At 37.7% G+C, this 18540-nt stretch overlaps 1 protein-coding gene across 4 annotated transcripts; it reads right to left on the bottom strand.

Moving 5' to 3' along the window:
• Nucleotides 1-2306: 2306 nt before the first annotated feature.
• Nucleotides 2307-16600, bottom strand: LOC113681181 (uncharacterized). Of its 4 annotated transcripts, none has more exons than XM_089186972.1 (3): nt 16437-16600; nt 4584-4630; nt 2307-4077 (listed from the first exon to the last, which is right to left on the bottom strand). In XM_089186972.1, exon 3 carries the CDS (start codon nt 4075-4077, stop codon nt 3130-3132), a length of 948 nt encoding a protein of 315 aa, XP_089043098.1. In that variant the 5' UTR covers nt 4584-4630; nt 16437-16600; the 3' UTR covers nt 2307-3129. The 4 variants fall into 4 exon arrangements, with proteins under 4 accessions (XP_089043098.1, XP_089043097.1, XP_027054050.2 ...); XM_089186971.1 differs by lacking the exon at nt 16437-16600 and adding an exon at nt 13059-13357; XM_027198249.2 differs by lacking the exon at nt 16437-16600 and adding an exon at nt 4777-5420.
• Between the last annotated feature and the right edge of the window lie 1940 nt (nt 16601-18540).

Below are 18540 nucleotides of genomic sequence, written 5' to 3'. Positions count from 1 at the left end.
TATAGTCTTTCCTCCATCCTAGCATCAGCACTGCACTGATGAGGCCCAGAAGGCCGAAACAGTACTGTCTGCAGTTAGTTATATATATATATATATATATACATTCAGGCCCGACTTGTCTAATCTACTAATTCGTCTATCTCTCAACCCTTTAGCCCCTAGGAATGACTGGCATCTAATTTCTTCCCACAATATCACGCCTGAATCAAACATGAAAATCATGAGAATAGAGAAGCTGATCACCAACTAACGCAGCTCTTGATTTTGAAACAAACTCTCCTTGTCAGCCTCTTTGGAAATTTATGGAGAACAGTATGGAGAATATGGATACTGATGTTAGGGTGTAAAGGGTTAAAGCTCGGGAGATAATTACCAATCAATCATTATGTATCGCCTGGAGAGGGGAGGGGGGGTTCAAAGGAGTTTTTTTTTGGGGGGGATGGGGGCGGGATGGATCATATGGTTTTGGGGGGGGGAAACGAAGGGGGGGGGTCAGTCGTCGCCAAATAAGTAGAAAGGGGGGACTAGGACTAGAGGGAAATGGAAGGGAATGGGAAGGGATCATTAGAATACTGCAGAACCCTACGAGGGATCTGGTGAGTTTTTTTGTGATCAAACCCCCCCTCCCCCACCCAACCGAAATAACTTTCATATTTCAAAGAAGGCCAAGTGTATGAACTCAGTTTTTATAGGAATTGATATGAAAAGTAGGGCTAAAGATTGGTCTACTTTGCCTTTTGCCTTTGAACAAGGGAACTTCAATTGAAACGATATGTTATTGTAAGTTTAAAGTCTGATACTAAGCCTATTCCTGGTGTTCACCTTTTCAGGCGGTGACAGGCAAAACTTGCCACCCTTGTTACCTCTATATTACCGCTTAGAATAGCTTGGAATTCTTTAAAATTCAACAAAATTAAGCATTGCTCAACTTTAATCAGTCGTGCTTAAAATAAGGGAGAACGGTGTGTTTTTTTTTTTTGCTCGATAAGTCAAATAATTAAGAGAGAGCAAAGTCGAAAGTGATGCACAATTCTCTCAACTAATCAAGTGCAAAACCCAACTGTGAATCAATCGAAACCTGATCACCCGCGTTTCCCGCACCTCAAGAAGTTTTTTTTGTTTTCACTTTGGATTATTTTTGGCAGCCAGATAGGAGAATTAACAATTAGATCTTGGAGGTTAAAGGGTTATAAAGCGGCCTCAAGTGTGCTGCTTGTAAAAAAAAATCGTCAAGAGCCATATGCATTTTATCGATGTCTTATCACGCTCTAATTGAAACCAATTTGCATTTGTTCGACTTCTTTCGGGGAAAAAGTTATTGCGCATGGAAAAATATTTCGCAAAAAGCTTCTCCTGGAATGTCAACTATGGCGAATTGTCGTAACAACTTGTTCATGCGCCTTGACCCTAAAAGAAGTGGTAATTGAGAGAGGGTAGGATAGGCGGAGTTCATAAACTATATTTGTTTACCTGAAAGGCGCCGTATGGCCAATTTGTTAAACAAAACTCTTGGACCATTTTAGGATCATTTCGCGACGAGATTTGCTTCCTAGCGTGGTGCAAAGCCTGAAAAATGCGCCCGCGTTCTTTGAAAAAGCAGTAGAACTTGTATGACAATAAACACACGGTGTAACGATCAGCTAATTTCCATTCCGTGCGGCGTCCGCTTTATGGCTCCATACTTGTTGTCGTGTTGGCTTGCTTGTTAGCAATCCGGCATTCGCGTGCCTGATAAAGTGATAATTCAAATCTTATACAAAAGTGCTACAGGACGGCGCCACAAGTGTGTTAATAAGGTGATATCGCCCTCATTGCTTTCAAAAGAGGGCTTTCTTGTAATAATGGCGTAAAGAGGGCGTTTAGACTTCATGGAACCTCACAACTATTTTATAGCGGCAAAGACAAAAGGTAAAAAATGCTGCTTACTTTGGTTTTCCTTCACAATAGGCTTAGCTTTCTAGGCTTAAATTAGCTGAATAGCGGATGCTTCTTGTGTAACTGTGATATGGTTTTTGAAGATTTATTTCAGATGCTTCCAGTATACTGGACGCAACGCGAGTTAAGTTGATCAAGAATTTCGAAAGAGATTCTCCAGCAATATTCAGGCTCTGTGTAGTTTCACCTGAAATGATTCTAAGCTTTGCGGATTTAATTTGACGTTGTTTACATCTCTCAAAGGAGTCGCTGAATTAGAAAATGACGCGCTTTTGTGACTGTGTAAGCGTTGAATCCTTTGGCGACTATAGGACTCAAAAAGGGTTTAAGAGAAAGAAGAATGTGTTTGAAATTATTCATTGTCATTATCCTTTTTATCCATTGTTTTGCTTTATTCTTCAAAAATCATTTATCATGTAATTACACTATTGTTTCGTCGAGTAGTTGCCCACAAAGAGCCTAACCTGCTGTAAACATGAAGCCAGACAATTAAGTTTGAGACGCTGTAATTTAATATGATTACACGGCTCTCCAATCTCTATATTTCTCAAGCATTTATCGCTCTTAAACTGTCAAGTTTGCACTCTTACGGGAAATGTTTCATGCCCAGCTTTCACTAAATTTTTTTTTCTGAACAACGTCCATGGTCTTATGTTAAAATAATGTTATGTTCCAATTCCCTTCAATTCTCGTTGTAAACCAAAAGTTCTGACATCCCGACATCAGGGGTATCGATATTACTCTATTTAATCTCCATTCCAAACTGAATAATATATTTATAACAATTTTTATACGAGTAAATTAGTTGTTTTCTCAAAACTACGAATCATGTCGCTCATATATAGATACAAATCAAGTTTTGCTTGATACTTATCTCCATGTTTAAATATGGCAGCTTTTGCCTTTCGTAAATATACATTACTGTTCTTTGTCGCTAACAAATCTTGTTTACGTCGATAAGGTAACGAATAGTATTTTACATTGTTGAAACTTTATTACAATTAACTTATTTTTCCTTGGTGTACTGCGCTCCGCCGACTCAGCAGATGTCTTCTTGTAGCGTATTACTGTTGGGAAATCTTTCCTTTTTGTATCTTTTTTTGGTAAGATCGACAGCGGTCAACTGGCTGGAAAGCTGTTATGAAGTGTTCTCTTCATTCGTTGGAACGACTTTTGATGTGGATTAACAGTTCTCTACTGCTTGAGCAATCCACAGTCTTTGCAAGCACATTCCTTCACAATTTTAACCTTCTTTATCACAAAGGAGGGATTTTGTCCGGGGCATTCCAGTCGCACTTTGATTGTCTCCTGTGAGGAGGGCGCGCAATATGAACAGGAAACAAATTGCTTTGGGATGAAAAACGAATTGCATTGTCCATAGCACATGCTGTTGTTGATTTCTGCACTTTGGCAGCCGCGATGACGCACTCTGTCTTTGAAGGGATGTATCACGCACCAATCGCTTTTTAGATTCAACTTGCCTAATTTTATTTGGGGAACTCCACTGGATATGAGCATTTTGTTGCTGTTTGATATCACCGGCCTTCTGGTCGCTGGCCTTTTTCCAACTGAGTCTTCTGTGGCCCCGCTCCCGCTAAATTGGACGCTTATTTCCGGATTATTTCCGTTCTTCCCCTCCGTTTCTTTCTTGGGCCTAATTGGGAGACGTTCCCATGGCTCCTTCTGCGTACTAGACGATGAACTCTGCAAAGGAAGACCACCTCTTGCTTGCCGTTTGGTTGCAGATTCTAAATTGAGGTCGCTTGGGGAAGATGGACGCGAAACTCTCAACTGCATGAGCTCCAACTGTTGACGTCTTCTTGCTGTTGATAGGTTGGTGTTCCTTTGCAGTTTCGTGGACTTTAAGTTGAATAAGTTATTCTGAACAGCTGACAAGCTTTTCGTTGTATCAAGCGTCGGGGTCTCGTCGACTTTTCGTTGCGGGAGGACTTGGTTCCCGAGCAAGCTAATCGGATCTCTAGAGGGAAGTTCTCCTTTATCTTCTCTAGGAAGTGCGCTTGTTTTGCCGTTAAGGAGTTCCATAAACGGAACTGGAGATGAAAACAGCAACGACAGATCCGTCAAAATCAAGAGGGTAACCAAACAGAAATAATTGAAGTTGACAAGTCTTTTGACTACCATCTGATGAGGAAAAAAAAATGAAGACGTCAATCACTTTTGAGGCTCAATCAAATTCATGTTATATTTAACTTGTATTGCTACTAGCGTTTCTACTAATAGAAAGTTCGTGATTTCGCGTGATATTGCTGTACTTTCTACAATCACTTAAAATGCACAATTAGAATTTAAAGAATATATCTTTCGTTTTAATCCATGAGGAAAATCCATAACCAAAATAATCTGCCTACTATGACATAGTCGTGTATATTCGGAACAATGAAGGAAACTTTGTTTACAACAGTAAATAAAACTGACTTCGCTTTCGACATGCATAATCTTGGTCGGCCACACGCCTCTGCTACTGTAGCTATTAAAATGTTATTTGTTTATGGTTAGGTTTGGTTTGTTTGGTCCACGTTGAACACTCGTGGTTTACGAGAAGAGCGGAAGGAACAAAAACTTCTAGCAGTCAGTTATAATGCACAATTGTACTAAAAAAAGAAGGGCTCGCAGACTGCGTCAATTACCTTTCTGAATCAACTCTTAAACGATGACTTTTCTTCGTGACGTTTATCTGAAAGATAGAAAAGCGAGTTCTTAAAGATAATCATTTGAAGCAATCGTAAATTAAGCTGAAGTGTTAACCTGTCTAGTTGTAATGAAAACTTCGAATTTCTTTCGAAAGGGAAGAGTTAATAGTTGAAATCTTTCTCAGCTTACCCCGTCAGTAATACAATGACGATTCCTTTGCGGGAAGAAAACAAGCCTTGAAATTTCTGACACAAGTGTCGAAGTAGAGCACTTGTTTGAATATAAACTGTTCTCGCTCACCCGTGATATATATTGTCTCCACGTATGCCTCTGCCGACAAAAACCACTGTCCAAATTAGACAATTAAGTCACCTTTGCTTTGTTTATGAAACCTGTTTTAGTCAGCAGTCGGCTCCAAGCGAGAAGGCGTGATTTATTGAGCTGGAATATCGATTCGTTCCAGCAAAGCTTAAGACTATTGGCGCCACAAACGCGGCAATGAATAGATTTTTTGGATTGTCAATTGTGTATTGAGCCACCTTCGGTAAATTGAAACGCAAAAAATCTTTTTCTCTCTTCAACAAGTTTTCGTTTACATAGTTCCACCCAGCTAACCACTCATATTCGAGTTTAAAACATGCCTTTGAAGTTCTTTTGATAATAACTTAACTTAATCTAACACAAGAAGAAAACCTGCAATTAACTCGAAATTAATGTTATGATATATTAGCTTCGATGTGGCGCCAGAAGACAAAACATTAGTCGCTCTAAAATGTGTTAGAGAAAAGCAAAGAGGTGGCGGAAATGGAGCCGTGAACTTACTTCTATGTACTGTTGATTTCAAACTGTTATTGCCTTTACTTAGTCTCTGTAATACCCGGCACTAATGAATGTAATTGCTCAAAAAAACAAAAAAAACAAAAAAAAAAAAACGGTGAAGTCTCAGGCGTTAAAACGGATTACAAACATACTAGAAATAATTTGTTTCCAGATTTCAGGTAAGGGCGCCGAAAGATAATACCGACAAATTTCATACTCTTGACTTAAAAAGGGCCGCAATCTTGAATTGAATACCAGCCCGTCTCTGACAGATTTGTAGCAAAATTTTTTATCATATTACTCTGAAATTGTTTAGTTTTTTTTCTATAAAAGAAGCCTTTCGAAATTATCGTAAAAGAAAATCTCTCAAGCGAGTGTATCCGTCTCCGTAATGATCAGTCATCATGACTTGTGCAGAAACTGTAAATGAAATTTTTAAGCCGCACGGACAAAAAAAACACTTATTTTAAAATGAAAACGTTTTCATTGTTTGTTTCAGTAAATTGCGGATAAAGTTCTCATTTCCTTTTTTCCCACGAACTTGACCTGGGACAATACAGTTATACGCAAACGTGTTGCTATTTTTTTAAATTTTTTTTTTGTGGTTGGAAATTACGCGTTTCGATCAATATGAGGTTAATTTATTCTTTCCCAAGGCAAAGGTTGTGAGCAAACCAGGATAAAATCAGGCAAGCATCCCCCTTCAGAGCTTATAGGGGTTATAGTTGAAGGCATCATTAAGTCAATACAGTAGTAGTACTGATATGTATGCATGGAACAGAGACTTTACCCACGTTGTAACAATCCCCTATGTTACAAATTGCAAGACCTGGGTTTAAAACTTTGACGTAACAGACGATATTTTATTTGTTAGGAAGAGTATGGAAAAGAGTCATGGCTCATAAAAACCCTGGTATGAAGACAGACATTGTTGAGCTCAGTAATAGTAAGAATGCAAGAAAAAAGGGCTACCATCAAATCATCCCCCACCGGACATTTTACATTTCGGACCGTATCGCACCTCGTCGGTTTACCCCACGGATATAATTATGCACTTCTATTTGAGAGAGTTTTTTCTATCACTCTTGGAGCCGTTATGTTGTTTTTGTTATGTTTGGTTATTATAAAATTTTCATGTTTCATTATCACGCCTTCAAACTGCTTGGCTAGCTACTGACGTAAGTTGTTTAAAGTATGACGTCTGTTTTCGAGCGCTGTTTGAGGAAGTATGACAGCAATACTATTCCAGTGGTCCAAATACGCTTAAATATAGTTTTTGTGGGCGCATTAAGGTCACTAAATTACTTCTAGGTCTTCTTGTCATTGTACAAAGCTTGTGCTTTGGGCGCAGTCAGTTTTCATTGAAAACATTTTCCGGTTAAGCGTTTTTTCGATGATTTGATGCCGCAGAAAGGGTTCAGATGTGACTCACCATTCGTGATAAGTGAACTGAAGTATAGAGCATTCCATTGTAATTAATCAACAGCTGGAAATTACTATGGAATCCCTAGTACCGTATTGGCCTCCTTCACATCTAAGTAGTCGCACGCAGTCAACGCAACTTTATTTCTGGTATCTTTAGTAAGGCGTAAAGAATTTTGTCTTTGAGACCTCCAAGGTTCCCTCTTCGCAGAAGTGCTATTTAAAATCCACTTTAAAAACTTGGTTTCCTAATTCAATTTGACCTGATTTTCTTGAGAGCACAGAAGATGTTTTTATGCTGACAAAAATACAAAATCGATCAAAATATCAAGCTTATTTCGGGATCTTAAGTGAGGCGGAAAAAAAAGATTTCATCAGTTCTTAGTCCGCCTACAAAGTTCTTTCATAGATGTTTCTGTCTGAAGAAACGATCCTCCTAATTTCTGAAATAAGTTTTTTTTTTCTCGAGAAACATGTTATTTGCTGGCAAAATCTAACAGCTCTGGAAAATTTTGCGAAGAACGCACCAGAAATTGTGTTAGATAAAAGCGTGTAAGGTAACGATTCGTGCTTTAAAGAGTAATTTTGCCATCCTTCGCTCATTTCAAAACAGTGTAGGCTAACATGTAAATATTACAACACATATGAAAAACCTTGCGAAACTCATTTCTTTTAGAGTATAGGGCCGGGTTTGTTGAATGTTTAGAAGGATTGCCGATTGACTTTTGCAATCATACATTGTTTATATTGCCTGTAAAATTAATATAAGTTGTCAGTGTTGTTGCCAATTTTAACACAGACGCCCTTGCGTAATCTGGTATTCATTGACTTTCTCATAGTCACCCCGTGGATTAGTTGCAAGCTTAAGCTTTCTACTTAATCTGAACAGGAGGATAATTTTGCCTTACGAAATTTTTCACCTCATGTACAATTAAAAAAACTGGACCACAGGGTGTTCTGTTCCCCACGAACAACTTCAAAGTAATGTCTTGGGCTTTACGTAACTGCATGATATACCTTAGACGAATCTTTGCTCTCACTGAACTATGTCTGAAGTTTTCACCCACACGTTCGATTTATAGACTTACAATACTAGGTTCTGCGAATAGCTATCGGTATTTGTAAGTAGTGGGTGGTTTTGCTAAGTGCGAATGAAAGAATAAGTGAGATATTTATCACGACTGGCTTGACAAGGTAACCAAGGGATTTGTTCAGGTCTAAGACAGTTTAGCCAATGTTATAGTTTGTTGACTGGAGATTTAAAAATCAAACTAAGCTACCAAAATTCCAGCAGGAATATAGACACTCTTAAATACATCCATTTTAGAAAACTATTATTGATTCGGTATGTTTGTCATGAGCTACAGACGCTCCAACTACCTCAAAGCTCACGTACGATCGACGAGACAGAAGCGTCATGGTATAAGAGAGGGCGTGGGAGCTGAATGAATTCTCTCAAGTCAAGAACCACTTGAGAAACCCAAAACACTTGTGAGTGTCGTGAACGGAGACAGGAAGTCTAAGCTTGTTTTTAGGAATGGTACATTTTAGGGAGGTGGTTGTTGGGATGAAATAAGGAAAGGTGTGTTTTGGTGTAGTAAACATGGATGGGTGTCAAGCGAATGATTGCTTCGCTGGACCTTCTCTTCGAAAACAGGGTCTTAAATGAGTATTTTACGCGCGAGAAAACAACCGGTTGAAGGCAATGGGCAGTTTTAAGGCCTTAGTACATCTCAGTTCCCAAGTGAAGTTTTCAATTCATCGCATACGAAACTTCCTAAGTCTCGAAAAATCGAAGGTCTACTGCTAATTTCGTGCATCCTGGGAAACGTTACCCGAAATTCGTCGTGGTTTTCATTCACAATTCGTCTTAATCTTCTCCATCCCAAGTCATCCTTTGTCCTTCGTGGGTTATTATTGTCTCTTAATTGTTTTCATATCCTACCAAACTAATATTTTGAACTCACGTACAATCCTTGTTTTACAATCTTTTTCATCAATAGCCATCCTCGTTAGAATTCTCTTTCGGAGCCAAATTTGAAAAGACAGAGACGCGTGAAGTTTCCGAATAGTACAGAAGTCTTTTTAAGTCTGTAGATGCTACAATCTCAGGGTTTTTCTTTAAATAGTAGAAGAGAGTTGTCAGAACTTCATAAGTAACTGAATTTAAAATGAATTTAAAATGAATTTTTAAACGGTGTGTATTTCAATACGAGAAGGATAATGCCAAATAACTCACTTTGAAAGAAGTAAAATGAAAGTCTAGAAGATTACACGAAAAATTTACTGTGACTTTGCAAATGAACACACTTAAAAAAACGATAGCGACATAATTTTTTTTTTGGACATTGTACTTGCGTTAAAAGTATGCGGCGACTTGGCGACACGGCTACCATTCTTGGAATGCCTCTTTTCCGTGTCGAAAGCCCACGGTTAACAGAAAGGGCAGACTTCGCTGGGGCTAATTAGAAAAGCGTAGAACTCAATACTTTCTCGTTCATTAATGAAAAAAGGCGAAAAACTACGAGAAAAAAAATGAAAAAGTAGGAGAAAACAGCCAGTAAATTTCTAATATCGATTTTGTGTTTTTAAAGCAGATTGAGGTATTAAACATATTTTTTTTTTATCATTATTTGTTTGTTTGTATTGGAAAAACGAAAACCAAGTCTTTCTTCAAAAATCTGTTATGACTACCTCGTTGCAGATAAACAGTTTAATTTTAGAAGGCCTTCTAACATCATTTGCGTAGCCTAAACAACGTTTGGCGTTATGCTTTCGGATAACCAATCGTCTTAACTTTCCTAAGTCTGTCTGGGAATTTAATATCAGTGTAAGCCGTTTAGAAAAATAAGTGCTATTAATAATTGCGTTCAACACAGGGTGAGTGTATTTGTCTTAGTTCAACTGTTACCCCAGATCACGTAATTGTAGAGAATTTCAGCCCTTGTTTACTAGTCACAGAATTGTCTAAGATAAAACGATATCCGATTCCATTTTAACGCAACAACTTTTTTAAACGAAGGATAGAAGAACTTTTCGAAGCACAAACAAACCATGAAGGGGCATCGATGCGTGAAATCGTGAAAGCAATAACGGATTTAATTTGAGGCTAATTTGAAGGTCGGCTGTGTTTTGCAAAGTTTATCTCGGTTGTTTTTGAAGTGTCGTGTATAAGATACGGATCGAGTCCTTCTTGGTTTCCACACGGCCATAATTTTTCAAGTTAAGAAACACTTTTGAGAATGCAAAACAGTCTAAGAGAGATTGTGGTTGCTATTTTATTTGGCTAGGTTATGTGTGCAGACCATAATTCAAAAAGGCATATTTGAAAACACGTCATAAATATGAACCACTTAAATTCAGTTGAATTCTGTTTCTTTCATGTATTAATCGACCACTGTTTAAACCTCTCAAGAGACTGAGATCGTTTTCGAGGTCAGAAATTTGTATGATTCTTTTGCCTCAGTGTTTTTCCGATAAGCATCAGGAAAGCATTAGGAAACCCATGCATTACTCAGACGTCAAAGAGATCTGTTTGAAAAGAGAGAAAAACAAATGTATATTTTTCCTTTCATGTGACGATGTAACACGGAAGAGATTTTTTAAGTTGAACTGATTTTAAGTTATGTACGAAGGAACACATTTTGAAATGTAAAGGTGCAAGAGGTGCATGACCTAAATTCAGGAATTAAAAAGCGAGTCGTACATTGTTCGAACTGACTGATTTTAAATATGTTACGTGTAAAGGAACTTTTTAGTTCCCTGCATCAACTTATGAAGTAGCAATGGATAGTAGATGTAATCTGTGTTTGGCCTTTTGTATATATGGATGTTTATTCAAGCGGATGGCTTCACAAGGCGACTGCTTTTTCTTGCACCGTGGGTGGTCGATTATAAGAAAGTTGACCATCATACATTTTAAGTTGCCCCTCCCCACCCAGTGGTTATGGTTTTGCTCTCGTTTACACGTGACTTGATTCACGTGACATACTCTTGCGTGTTGTTGGGTATCTGTTGTTTTCTTCAGTTACTCAGATTGAAGTTTATTGTCTACTGAAAGTTTTCTTGTCGTTTCCTTTAGTTCCTGATAACGTTTATGGTCCTCTGAAAATTTTTGAGGGGCTTTATCTCCATATTCAAGACAACTTTTACTGGGCAGGTAAACTGAGATTAAGCTCTAGCACAAACATCTATTTGCTCCGCTTGCAACATAAACGCCGCCTCTAAGTCTACGATGTTATCCATGCATAATGCCTTCATTTGTTTTTCTCTTAGATGAGAATTACAGACTATCGATCGTTTTGTTCCAAAGCATGTAATACGATTATATTAGGTGAGGCTTAACACAGGTCGGGTTCCGACGTTTCATCAGTGTAGGATGTCAATAAGAGAAGCCCAAGGCGCGCCATCTCGGTACAGCAAGAGGTATTTGATATATGAAATCCGGCAGATAGGGAATTAAACTGCAAATACTTCTAAGTAGTAAAGAAAGGGGTTTCTCAATTTGTAATAAGTTCTTAATTAACTGAAAAAGCTACGTAAAGGGTTTGGTAAAAATAGCAGAAGTTAAAACCAGGGAAGGGTGGTGTAGAAAGATATTTTCAATAGACGTTGTTAGCTAGGTTCTCGATGAAATTCAAAAACTTTTCAAGCTTTGTTGGGAATGTATTCGTCGTCAGACTTTGAAACTGTTTTTCTTTCTTTTTTTTAGAATGTAAAAGCCGGTCAAGGTTTCGTTTTTCCGCTAATTAAATATTGGGCAATTTGTCAGTATTAACTCAATTTTTTCGGTCGGCCTTTTCCTTTCAAAGGAATAACAAACTATTTTTGGACCAAAAGTTTACCCGTGGTTGGATTCAGTTGGTAAGAGCATAATACGGGTATTAAGGGTCATGAGGTGTAATCTCTTGCATGATAAAGCTGAACTTTCATTTTTTTTCGTCTTGTTTTTTGTTTTAATTTTCACTTGCAATTAATGGTGGTTTCCAATAATACTTTTGATGAAAAATATTTTTTTCCTCTTTCTTACTATCATTCCTCTTCACGTCTTCAGATGCTTTTTGGGTATTGCTAAGGTTTTTATTTATTGCCTTGGCCCAAGGCAATAAATGATTCACATAATTATAATCTTGTAGTTCCACCTTTGTAATCTACCTTTTTGAAAAACTTAGTTTGATCTAAAAATACAGAACATGAAACATGTGTGGAGAGCAATGGAGGTCACTATTTTAGGTCAGTGAAAACCACTTCGAAAGCTTTTGCAATTGGCTTTAAGTGTTACATATCAGCTTAGTTTTAAGTCATTTTTCACTTTTAATTGGAAGCCAGGATCAGTTAGTAATACTTCATAAGTTAGTTAGCACCTGTTTGCTTGAGATATGAGTTCAACTCGACGCGTAAGAGTATTTATCCTTTATGGCTAAACATGTCGAGTTCAAAAAACGGATCATTGTGGAGTGTTACGTTGGGATACACTTCACATAAACCGACGTGCGTGAGATGGGCCTTTGAATTCCTATAGCTTTCTCTCCTCGGAGTGTCCAAGCATGAATCTCCCCTTACAATATCCATATATTTTCCAGAAGGAGAGGTGATAATTCTCAAATTTAAAAATGAAATGTCTTTCAGAAATGTCTTGCCGACAATGTGGAGGATTGATGGAAGGGATGGAGTTGAAGAAAACCATCAGTGAAAATGAATTACCTAGACCATCTGAGATATAACAAACATTACCCAACCATTTCGCCATTGTATACATACATAGTGAGGGCTTTTTTATTAGTAAGGGACTTTGTCACAGAAGATCGAGTCACTTCCAGTGTCAGAAAGAATTGCCCTCAAAGGAAGTTAACCCTCTTAATCCCAAGATCTTAATATCACTTTGCCGCATTGCCTATCACTTTAGTTTATAACTATGCATTTCTTGCAAATTAGCTCTAAGACTTTTACTTTAAATAAAAAAAAATATCGTCTAATTCATATTCTTTCTTCTTATCAATTTACTGCTTGAAAATGTTCCAATTAACAAGAAATGGTTAGATTTCTTTTTCTCTTAATCCTGGGAATGATATATAACGAAAGAGAATGAAGGTTGTAGAGGATGAAGACGATTTATGCGGATTGAACTAGATGAGGTTTTAGAATTTAGGCCAGAATACTCAAGATAGACAAACCATCTCATAACAAAAATCGAAATAAAACAAAAACAGACCAAAACTTTACAAGTGTACCTTCACAAAAACAGCAAACTTTGTGTTGACACAAACACCAGCAGTCTCTTCTACCAATAAACTTTTTTTCAGGTTGGTTTTCTCCCTCACCGCTTGTAGATCAGTAAACTACCAGCCTGCTTCTAAGTTATCTCCGAAAGAAATCCACATGTGTGATTATGATAGAGAGAAGCATTATTTACACCTTTAGTTCGTATGGCATTTGTGGGCGAATTATGACGCAGCTCTCATGGGTTCCAACATCTTTCAGCGGTCTCAGAAGATCGACAAGTCTCCAGAAAATCCTATTCGATGTAATTAAGATGAAACTGTGTATACTGGCAAAAATTCAACAAAATGTTCGAAATTTTGTTTGATAGAGGTCAGGTCATTGTGAATCCTCGAGGCATCTAGCTAAGGCACGCTTTTAGCAAAACCATTTTGGACTTTGCCATTTTGTCGAAAGGAAAATCATTAGAGTTGAGCCTTTTCTTACTTCAGAACTTAACGGCTGAAGAAGGTTTCAGGTGATACAATATCATATTTAATTTAATGTTAGGAATGATTCTGTAGACAAACCTAGTTTTCAATGAAAAAATAAGAAATTTCTCGATAATACCTCAAATCATACCGCCACGTAACTCTGAAATATCGTTTTGATTTTGCCTCTTACTAGTCATGATGCTATATTAAGTGTTCTGTAAACAACGTCTTTGTTAATGTGCAGATAACATATCATTTATTTACTAAACCCCCCTTGATTTTGGAGACCGTCTGTCTGACTTTGCTCAGATATATGTGTATCAGGAAAGTCTATTTCGCTCAGTGGGTTATCCAAGGAAACCGAAATATTAACCTTTAGCCCGCAAATCATTTGTCAGATTATCATACAAAAATAGAAGCTAACATGTCAACTGATAAAATTAAAGATAATAAGGATAATGATAATCGTAAATGAAGGACGTACAGCGTTAGAGATCTCCCAACCGAGTGCACTATATAGGCAACTATCTTCCAATCGCTCTGACGAAGGGCTAACGCTCGAAACGTCAGCTTCTTTACCCTTTACGGTGGCTAATTTACGTTTTCAACCTAGTTGTTAACACTAAATTACCTGCTATCTTCCGTTTGTGTTTGTTTTCTTTGTAGCTGAGTTATCAGCTGAAGTAAAAAGGTTCCAGTTCCAAAGTAAACAGGAAATATTTCACTGCTCTCCTTTAAACATAGAGTCTTTTATCATTTCTATCATCAGGTGGTGCTGTTGTCATCCTTCGTCATTTTGAAAAAGGAAGGCAACTAGATTTCCATGACAGCCATGTAATTTCATGCATTGAGGCTGATACTAAAACGATAGATTACTGTGAACTAGAATGGCATAGTAAACCGGGAAAGAAGAATGGTTTGCCCACGCGAAGTAATATTCAATAAAACCCTCTTACTCAGACAGACTACCAAATCTCCTTTCTAGAATTTTCAAGGAATGGCGATGTTATGGTTCTTCTATCTTGTCAAATTCTTACAAACTAAATTGTCTTGAGATTATAATTTGCAATTCACTATGATCTTCTCCATTCTCGTTCCTCCTTGGTATATCAACCTCTTTTGTTGTTTTCCATCTTATCGAAGTAATCTTTTGTATTCATTTACAATCCATGTCAGTCTTTTTTAACCTCAACTAACCTTTTTCCTTTTTGATATATCACTGCCTCTTTTGTGTTTTTCTGTCTCACCGAACTAATCTTTTGTAATCATTTCATTCCAATAAAGACAATCTTCTTCACCTTGAGAAATCCCTTTTTCTTCTTGCTCTACCATTTTCTATTTTGTGTTTCTTTCTCACCGAACCGATATTTTGTAACTTCCTTTAAGTCTCAGCGTTAAAAAATTTATGAAAATTATCGTGTTATACCTCGCAAGTAGGCAACGAATCGAAATTTCGCAATTTTAGTGAAAGCAACTTTTTCTAGAGATTTCCGTTAAAATGGCCAATGTTATTCCCTATTAAATCATTTCCTGGGTCTGACAAAACACTCGATTACTTTTTCCTACTATACTATTAGCTTTTAAGGCTGTAGAATACTAAGACTATCAAAGAGAGATAAGCAGAGGGCCAAGATTTCTAAATTGGCAAATCCTTTACCTCAAGGACTTGTTTTATCTTAATTGTGTTGTGATTGGAAGGTTTGCCAACTCCTATCTTAGTGAAGTGATATCTCTATCCTATATTGAATAAGAAGGAAACAGAGAATTATTCTATAATCTCATTTGGCCCGTGGCTAGATTGCCCCCATTGAAGACCTCGGATATGACATAAAGCTTGGCCTTGTTTTCTCATAATCTGGTATCTAGTTTTTTCCATCTGTTAGATGGAAAATTTCTAATTTCTAATTTCATTTGAAATTTCCTTGTAAACCTATAGGCACAGCTTTTTGTTATTATCAAGGAAACACTCCGCTATGTTTATATTCTCCATTTTGTTTTTTATACAATTTCTAAAGTGCTGACAAGGAGAATTATAAAATAATTCAAATAATACGCGCGCTCTGATTGGCCATAAAACCATTTTACATGAGCGTATTTAAACACGGTTTTCGTTCCTTTTTCATTAGTTATTTTATAAAAGAAACCATTGCTGCTTCGCGTCGTGGTTTCCTACGCTTATCTCGTGTTCTCCCAACCCCCCGCGTGTTTACATCAGGCTATGTAAACACGGAAACCATTTTACATTTCTTCATTTGTTTACGAATCAAGACCTCTCGTTGGTGATCATTTCCTTTATTATCATGACCGTTATGTTTGATTCAGCAGCGATACTGTAAGGAGAAATCAGATGCTAATCACTCGAAGGGCGTTGGTCTTTTTTGTACTACCCATATTAACGAATCCCATAATTGCTTTTAATATACCATTTTGAAACAAACTAATTCAACCCACGAAGTGTGATAAAACAGAAGAATAAAGGGGTAAGTTTCTAAAGAAACTGTGGTGCTGCGTTGGTGGGAGAGTATAGCAGGTAATTTAGTGTCAACAACTGGGTTGAAAACGTAAATTAGCCACCGTAAAGGGTAAAAAAGCTGACGTTTCGAGCGTTAGCCCTTCGTCGTCGCTCTGACGAAGGGCTAACGCTCGAAACGTCAGTTTGGTAGGTTTCTACTTAAAGAACTCATTAACGTTTTTGGCATGGAAAATGTTAGACGCATTAGAAAAGCTAAAACGATTTGAACTTCGCTCAGTTGAGATGGCGATGTTCGACTCGACAAGCTAAAATATTCAATTAACAAATAATTGAATAAACACTAGATTGGTTAACCAAACTATCATATTCTTTAAGTACTATTGAGTAATTTCCTTCATGGATGGGTGAACGCGAAGAGAAAACGAAAGAATTTCTCAACTTACCCAGAAAGAGAGGTGATGGCCCGCTTCGTAGCGTCCTTGTTTGCCTTTGGTGGTGAAATGGCTTAAGTAGCTTCTCTAGTGGGATTTTTCATCTCAAGAAGCTTTAATCGGCTGCTGTTCCGGCGCCGAGAGATCATCGTCGCGAGACACTTGTCGCCTCGCTCAGTACGCTTATGGGAACCTAGCCCATTAACACGACAGCGCGATTTGTCATCCAACGCCCTTAGCATAAAAACAGCAGGCCCCACACCCATTGACACGGCAGCGCGATTGGTCAACCAATGCCTTTAGCATGAGAACAGCAATGATCAACTTAAATTTTTTGTCAAGCATGATGTTGAGAACGTCTTAAATTAATTGAAATTCAGCCTCCTGAATACCTTTTAGCCACTGGATAACATTTGGAAAGATTTTTCCTTTGTGAGATTCATGCGTTCATATTTGCGCAGTATGATCCAACTGTGCTAATCTAAGCTTACATACTACGCCTTAGTAATCCGTTAAGTAAATGATACTGTTTACTTCTCTTTTGCCTAAAATTGTAATTCTTGAATTTACCTCCAGCAGAGAAGGCAAAACACCTTTCACCATCATTTTTTTCCACTTTTTACTCAACAAAGCCGGGAGTTCAGCGTAACCGGATTTACGCTGTTTTCAGTCATATAATTCAAGGATTATCACGCTTTCCGTTAATGGCCCCGGTGGTTGTGCGAAACCTCCTCTTGATAGAGGTAGACAACTGGTCTCCAGATTGCGAAAGAACTTTTCAAGCGACACATTTCTGTTGGCCAGGGTCGTTTAAGAGTTCAGTGTAGTTGAGGTGGAAATGCCCATGCTCCCACAGTCTCTGCATCGATTTTCCTCACTCAGCCACCCCCATCTCCTGCGTCTCTTTCCGAAGTAAGGCTTTCATCATTAGAAGTTTTTTTTTTTTGATGTCACGAAACCCTCCCCATGATATCCTGTAGAGTACCTACTAATGAGGCAAGCATATGAGAAGTCATTGACGATAAATTGTGACAGTGGTTAGTCCAGAATTGTAGTAGTAACATTCGTTACACAACACCAGTCCTTATTAGTCATTAGTCGTTTTTAAAATAAGCGACTGGTTTCTTGTGATGTTTCTCGGATTTATAGGAAATTGAGACTACATAAACACTAACGAGCCAAAATTTTTCGAAGTAACTTCCTAGATTAGTTAAGAAAATATTTCAGGTGAATGACATGATATCCTGTTAGTGTATTTGACCTGATAATTTCGTTCAACTGGAACTCTAGATATGGTGCCAGAAACAGGACAATTAAACAGTTCCTAGTCTTATGCTTGTATTCACTCAAGAATCATAGATCACCAGTCGTGTAAGAAACTCGTTCCGACAAGTTAGGGAGAAAAACACCTATAAATTACTTTGTTTTTATGCTTTTTGCCCATTTTTGTCAGAAATGTTTAAATTGTTAACGATATTAACAATTTAGATTCAGGGATGATATATTACTTTGCTATTTTACTTTATGCCCATTTTTAACTCGTGAATTGCGCGCATGCGCAAGAGCGAGTTATAGGTACGATGTGGGGAATGGCATTCGCTCGCTCGCTCGATTGGTCGATTCCTGTAAACTTTTTTTAGATTTTAGGCTTTTGAGTGCATTTGATAGTTTTTGGCGAGCAATAAAAAGACGAAATGGCGACCTTTGTTGCTAAGAATAGTGGTGGGGTGAAAAAGAAGCCAATTATAATCTTTAAAGAGTTTTTTTTTTACGTTTTAGTTTCAACAAGCGGCGCCAGCGACTGGCAGGCATGCAAGGATTCACACTGAAATAACAGAACAACCTTCGTTTTTCATAAAATTGTAATTTACAATCCTTGAACTTGAAAACAATCCAAAGATTCATTGAAAATATCACTTACTGCGAAGCGCTCGGAGTTTACAGATGTTCAAAAGCTTTTTCTGTTATAGCGTGAGATTGAGGACAAAATTGATCATTACGTTTCGTCGTGTGTGTTTTTCCTGTGTGAAGCAACAGAAGATGCCGGCGACTGACGAAATAACAAGTTAACACGAAAATCAAATAACACCTAAACAAACAGTTTTAGCTACCGATT

This window comes from Pocillopora damicornis, chromosome 11, assembly GCF_964200805.1.
Source record: "Pocillopora damicornis chromosome 11, jaPocDami1.2, whole genome shotgun sequence".
NCBI classification, from domain to species: domain Eukaryota; kingdom Metazoa; phylum Cnidaria; class Anthozoa; order Scleractinia; family Pocilloporidae; genus Pocillopora; species Pocillopora damicornis.
Note: the sequence above shows the minus strand (reverse complement) of the source record. Positions and strands in the feature narration are given on the sequence as shown.

Coding starts and splice junctions, on each gene's coding strand:
- LOC113681181 (XM_089186972.1), bottom strand. CDS start 4,077: ATGGTAGTCAAAAGACTTGTCAACTTCAATTATTTCTGTTTGGTTACC.